Source organism: Galeopterus variegatus, unplaced genomic scaffold (genome assembly GCF_000696425.1).
Source record: "Galeopterus variegatus unplaced genomic scaffold, G_variegatus-3.0.2 Scaffold9357, whole genome shotgun sequence".
Classification (NCBI taxonomy): domain Eukaryota; kingdom Metazoa; phylum Chordata; class Mammalia; order Dermoptera; family Cynocephalidae; genus Galeopterus; species Galeopterus variegatus.
In genome coordinates this window covers 15,733-21,454 of record NW_007735468.1, presented here as the reverse complement: position 1 = coordinate 21,454, position 5,722 = coordinate 15,733, and the positions used below count along the sequence as shown (strand labels likewise).

Below are 5,722 nucleotides of genomic sequence, written 5' to 3'. Positions count from 1 at the left end.
GGGGAGGAGCGAGGGGACCGCCCGGCGGGGGCGCAGGACCCGGGGAAGCCGAGTCTCCAATGACCCAGGCGCAGATCCTTCCGCACCTGTAAGTCTCAGCCCTTCTCCCGCCGGCCCTTTTCCGTCTCCCTCGCCCCTCGCCCCTGTTCTCCTCCCGCCCATCAACCTGAGTCCTGGGGGTCCCGGGGGTCCCGCACCCGGAGGAGGGTCGGTCCGGTCTCAGCCCTCCCCGCCCCCAGGCTCCCACTCCCTGCGGTATTTCTACACCGCCGTGTCCCGGCCCGGCCGCGGGGAGCCCCGCTTCATCGTCGTCGGCTACGTGGACGACACGCAGTTCACGCGGTTCGACGGCGACGTCGCGAGTCCGAGGATGGAGCCCCGGGCGCCGTGGGTGGAGCAGGAGGGGCCGGAGTACTGGGAACAGAACACACGGAACGTCAAGGACACCGCACAGAATTTCCGAGTGTGCCTGAACAACGTGCGCGGCTACTACAACCAGAGCGAGGCCGGTGAGTGACCCCGGGCCTGAGTCGCAGGTCACGAGCCCCTCATCCCTCACGGACGGACGGGGATCGCCCCGAATGTCCGAGTCTCAGCTTTACTCTGAAGCTTCGGGGTCCGCGGAGACGCAGGACCGGAGAAGGGCCAGGCGACTTTCATCCGGTTTCATTTCCGGTTTAGACTAAAGTCCGGCCGGTTGGTCGAGATGGGGCGGGGCTGGCCGTGGGGCGGGGCTGACTTCGGGGGCGAGGCTGACCTCGGGGGCGGGGCCAGGTTCTCACACTTTCCAGAGGATGTATGGCTGTGACGTGGGACCGGGCGGGGACCTCGTCCGCGGGTACCTTCAATACGCCTACGACGGCGCCGATTACATCGCCCTGAACGAGGACCTGCGCTCCTGGACCGCGGCGGACGCGGCGGCTGAGATCACCCAGCGCAAGTGGGAGGCGGCCGGTTGGGCGGAGCAACAGAGGGCCTACCTAGAAGGAGAGTGCGTGGAGTCGCTCCGCAGACACTTGGAGAACGGGAAGGAGACGCTGCAGCGCGCAGGTGCGAGGGGCCGCGGACAGCTCCCATCTCCTGCACACGTCCCCGCTCGCCTCCCACACGGAGGGGAGGGAAATGGGATCCTCGTTAGAATATCGCCCTCCCTTGGGTCCAGAGGGGAAGAATTCTCCTGGGTTTCCAGTTTCTGTAGCAGAGAGGGACTTTGAGGGCCGCCCTTCTCTCAGGAAATTAAGGGACGAGTCTCTCTAGGATTGGAGGGGAAGACAGTCCCTGCAGTAATTAATCAGTGGTTCCCTTTGACCCCTGCGGCAGCCTTGTGTACCATGAATTTTTCTCCTGGGGCTTATTCTCTGCCTCACACTAAGTATGTTTGGAGGTCTGATCCCAGCTTATCTGAATCTCTTGGCTTCCTCCCAAGTTAGGACCTCAAGTCCCTTTCTCCCCCAGAAGCGTTCTACCCTGCAGTTCTGTCTTACCCGGAGTCTAGAACTTACCAAGGGATAGGAAATTATACCAGATGTGTATGTCCAGGCTGCTGTCTGGGGTTGTGCTACCTCCCCCACCAAGGGTGGTCACATGAGGGCTGTTTCAGTGCCCGTGGGAAGTAACACAAAGTGTCTGAATTTCATGATTTTTCTCCTCAGACCCACCAAAGACACACGTGACCCACCACCCCATCTCTGACCATGAGGCCACCCTGAAGTGCTGGGCTCTGGGCTTCTACCCTGCAGAGATCACCATAACCTGGCAGCGTGATGGGGAGGACCAGACCCAGGACACGGAGTTTGTGGACACCAGGCCTGCGGGAGATGGAACCTTCCAGAAGTGGGCGGCTATGGTGGTGCCTTCTGGGGAGGAGCTGAGATATACGTGCCATGTGGAGCATGTGGGGCTGCCTGATGCCCTCACCCTGAGGTGGGGTAAGAAGGGGGGTGAGGAGCAGAGCCTCATGTCAGGGAAAGCAGAAGGCATTCTAGACACCTTCAGCATGGCAGGGCTGAGACTTGGGGATCAAGGTTCCTCACCTTCCCTTCCCTTCCCAGAGCCGCCTCCTCAGCCCACCGTCCCCACTGCGGCCATTGTTGCTGTCCTGGTTCTCCTTGGACTTGTGGTCGCTGGAGCTGTGGTTGTAGGTGTTGTGATGTGGAGGAAGAAGAGCTCAGGTAGGGAAAGACTGAAAGATGTGGTCTGAGGTTCTTGTCTAACTGGCGGGCTCCAAGCCCCACGTAGAACTGCTTCTGGCCTCATTACTGGAATGTACCATCCACACACACGTGCTTACCTAGCCTGGCCCTGTGTGCTAACACCTACTCTGTTTAAAGCACATTTGAAAATCAAGGATAAATTTGCCACCTTGATGATTAGGGGGATGGGACCTGATTTTCAGCAGTCACAAGTCACAGGGAGAGGTCCTCTGCTGAGGACATACCTCCAGGAGTGTGGTTGGTCCAGTCGGCACACATCCTCTTTCCCTGTGTTTTGTGATTCTGCCGTGAGTCTACACAGTTCTGGAAATTTCTCTGGGATTCAAGACTAGGAAATTCCTCTAGGACCTCCTGGTCCTGCCTCCTGCCCGGTCTCTCACAGGATGTTTTCTTCCCACAGGTGTAAAAGGAGGGAGTTATGCTCAGGCTGCTAGTAAGTAAAGTGTGGGTGATGTCTGAGACCCTTGGGACAGTGTAGATGGAAGCACATGAAGAGCTCTCCCACCCCATAATTCCTCCTTTAGCTGTATCTCCTGTGGGCTCTGACCAGGTCCTGTTTGTTCTATCCCAGGCAGTGACAGTGCCCAGGGGTCTGATGTGTCTCTCATGGCTTGTAATGGTGAGACCCTAGAGGGCCTGAAGTGGGAGAGAGGGTGGGACAGAGGGGACTTGACTGCGTTATGGAAACTATTTGATTGGGACATTTTGAGTGTGGTGGGCTGTTCAGGGTGCTACTAATTTCAGTGATTGATCTGAATTTGTTCTTTTTTTTTTTTTTTTTTTTTTTTTAATAGCATGAGACAGCTGCCTTGTGTGGGACTGAGTGATGCTAGATTTGTTCCTGCCTCCCCTTTATGACTTAAGATGCCTCTTTCTGCAAATGGCATCTGAATGTGTCTGCTCTCCTAGTAGTATAATGTGAGATGTGGAGGACCAGCCCACCCCTATCCACCAAGACCTCTTCTCACCCTGACCTGTGTTCCTTTTCCAATCAACTTGCCTCTAAGCAGAAGTGGGGCTGGGAGGTCTCCACCCCTGTCTCAACTTCATGGTACACTGAGGGGCAACTTTTTACTTCTCTCATGAAAATAAGAATCTGTTTGTTTTTTCAAATTCTTGCTGTGAGGGGTTGACAGATTAATTGAAAAGAAGGAAGATTTGTAAAATTTGAGAGTGGAAATAAATGGAAACAATGAAAACTTTCTAGAATCCGTATTTGCTGTGCTATGTCTGTTGCAGGTGGGGACAGGGGAAGACTGTGATGATCTGAGCATGGATGGGGCCTGTGCCCAGTCAGTGCTCAGTCTGTCGTGGGCTTTGACGACAGCCCTTAGCTGGGTCATTTTCACTGCTTCCTTGTCTTTGTATGTTCAGTAGAATCTTGTTCCACCAGGACCTGTGATCACAAGGACTCAGACATCACCTGGGTCTTGTCCTGTCTCCGGAACTGTGAGCAGTGAATCCAGGACTGTGAGCAGTGAGGGCTGGTGTGGTCAGGTCAGCCTAGGCTTTGGCCTGGGTCCAGCCTTCAGTTCCCATCCTTTTTGTGTTTATATTTTGTGTCTTTTTTTCTATAAAGGCTTATACCTTTTATTGTTCTTGTACATGATTTCTGGTCTCATTCTTCTCTAGTTATCTCCCATCTCTGACAGCAGCTGGAGTTGTCATTCCGGTTATCGTCCTCACAAGGGGTGGCTACTGCACAGAGACTCTGTGGTATCAAAAGATGACTTTTCAGTCTCATCCAGATCTTGCCCTTGCAGGGCTGTTTCCAGATTGATTCTATCCATTTCTTCCTCAACTTTTTAAAGGAACCTGATTTTGGAATTATCAGAGAGAAGGAATCTCAAGGTTTCTTATCTTAAATAAATTGCTGTTGGAATTTTGTCCTGCTCGCCTACCTACACCCTCTTTCTGTCCTTATCTCTAGTAATTGTAGTGTTGACTCCAATCCAAACTCATGGATTTATAAATCTGATTTAGATTTTTCTTTGATTGGAAAATAGGACCCGTAAGTCAAGTATTTTCTTTTCTGAAGAGAGAAATATAACTGTGTGCTCTGGTGCACAGGAGGGCAGGGGAGGGAGGGGCGGGGAGAGACAAGGGAGCAGCACTTATGAGAAGTACACAGGCAGCTTTGATGTCAGTGTGAGGGGACATTGTGCTGTAGCTGCCACAAGACAGCATTATGTCTGAAGCTGCATTAATAATAATACTGTCTCTGGAATAGGGAGGTGCTCTACCATGACCATCCATTCAACCGTTCTATGTTGTGGGCCAGATACGTGACATAGTGTTTCTGCATCTGGGAAACATCACTGAAGCAAAAATAAACCTTGCTGGCCTTGTGGAGCATATGCTCTAGTGGGAAGAGACAGGCTTTTTATACTCTATGCAGAGTAACTAAGGAAAGTGTTTATAGTGGAAGGTGGTCAGTGCTGTGGGGAAGGTGATCCACAGTGCAGTGTGTGGGGACAGGGAAGAGGGCTATTTTACTAGGGTGGTCAGTGTGGGCCTTGTTGCAAAGGTGACCTTTGAGGGAAGATTTGAAGGACATGAGGAAGTCTGGGACAAGTTCTCCCCAGGCAGGGGGAACCCCACTGCAAATGTACTGGGGCAGGAAGATGTATGCGTTCTGGGAAGAGCGAGGAGGCTGGGACAGCAGGAGCAGAGTGACTGAGATGACGTCAGCTGCAGCCACATCACGTAGGCCTGGAGGATGTTAGACGGGTTTGACTTTTCTCTGATTGAGATGGGGAGTTAGAAGACAGTGCTGAGCAGCAGAGGGACATGGTACAACTTCTCTGGTGAAAGGATCCCTCTGGCTGCTGTGCTGAGAACAGGATCAAGAGGCGAGGGCCAGTGAGGTGGTAGGAAAAGCGTAGGGGACTAGTGCAGTGCTCCTGCCAGAGATGTCAGTTGCATCAACAGGTGTGAGCGGTGGAAATAGTGGGAAGTGACTGGATTCTGGATACATCTGAAGACAGACTTCACAGCATTTCCTAATGCATGACATCTGTGATATGAGAAAGAGGAGACAAGGGGGACACCCTCATTTTGGACCGTACAGGTAGAAGGATGGAGTTGCTGTCAGTGGAGAAGAGAAGACACTGGAAGAGGCATATGTGAAGAGGGGACATTACAGCTACGCTGTTTAGGAGATGTTGAAGCTGAGATGGCTGTTAGCAATTCAAGTGATGTGGTTGGGTTGGCAGTTGGATGGATGAGTATGGAGTTTAGGAGCAATGTCAGAGAAGAGAAATAGATTTGGAAAGTGACACCATATAAATGATATTTAAAGTCTTGAGCACAGATGAGGTCACCAAGTGAGAGATTGGCTGTAGATGAGAAAGGGAAGGAAGACTGAACTCTGGACCGAATGGTGAGTGATGTGATCAGACCACATGCCCAGAGCAGACCACACAGTTCTGACATGTCTAGAAGACACGTAGACCAGCGAATCCCAGACTTTACTGTGCACAAGAATCACCTGGATGTCTTGTTACCAT

At 52.5% G+C, this 5,722-nt stretch overlaps 1 protein-coding gene and 1 pseudogene across 1 annotated transcript in view; both read left to right on the top strand.

Annotated features, from left to right (window-relative positions):
- The window catches only part of LOC103609219 (HLA class I histocompatibility antigen, A-11 alpha chain-like), a 5,259-nt gene extending 1,837 nt beyond the window's left edge, over positions 1 to 3,422 (top strand). Inside the window, 7 exon segments of the mRNA XM_008593577.1 lie at positions 240 to 724; positions 726 to 1,050; positions 1,653 to 1,928; positions 2,052 to 2,171; positions 2,614 to 2,646; positions 2,785 to 2,832; positions 3,008 to 3,422. Of these exon segments, the coding sequence (XP_008591799.1) occupies positions 240 to 724; positions 726 to 1,050; positions 1,653 to 1,928; positions 2,052 to 2,171; positions 2,614 to 2,646; positions 2,785 to 2,832; positions 3,008 to 3,012 (1,292 nt within the window). The 3' untranslated portion in view covers positions 3,013 to 3,422.
- A 1,415-nt stretch (positions 3,423 to 4,837) lies between these two features.
- The window catches only part of LOC103609220, a 3,851-nt pseudogene continuing 2,966 nt past the window's right edge, over positions 4,838 to 5,722 (top strand).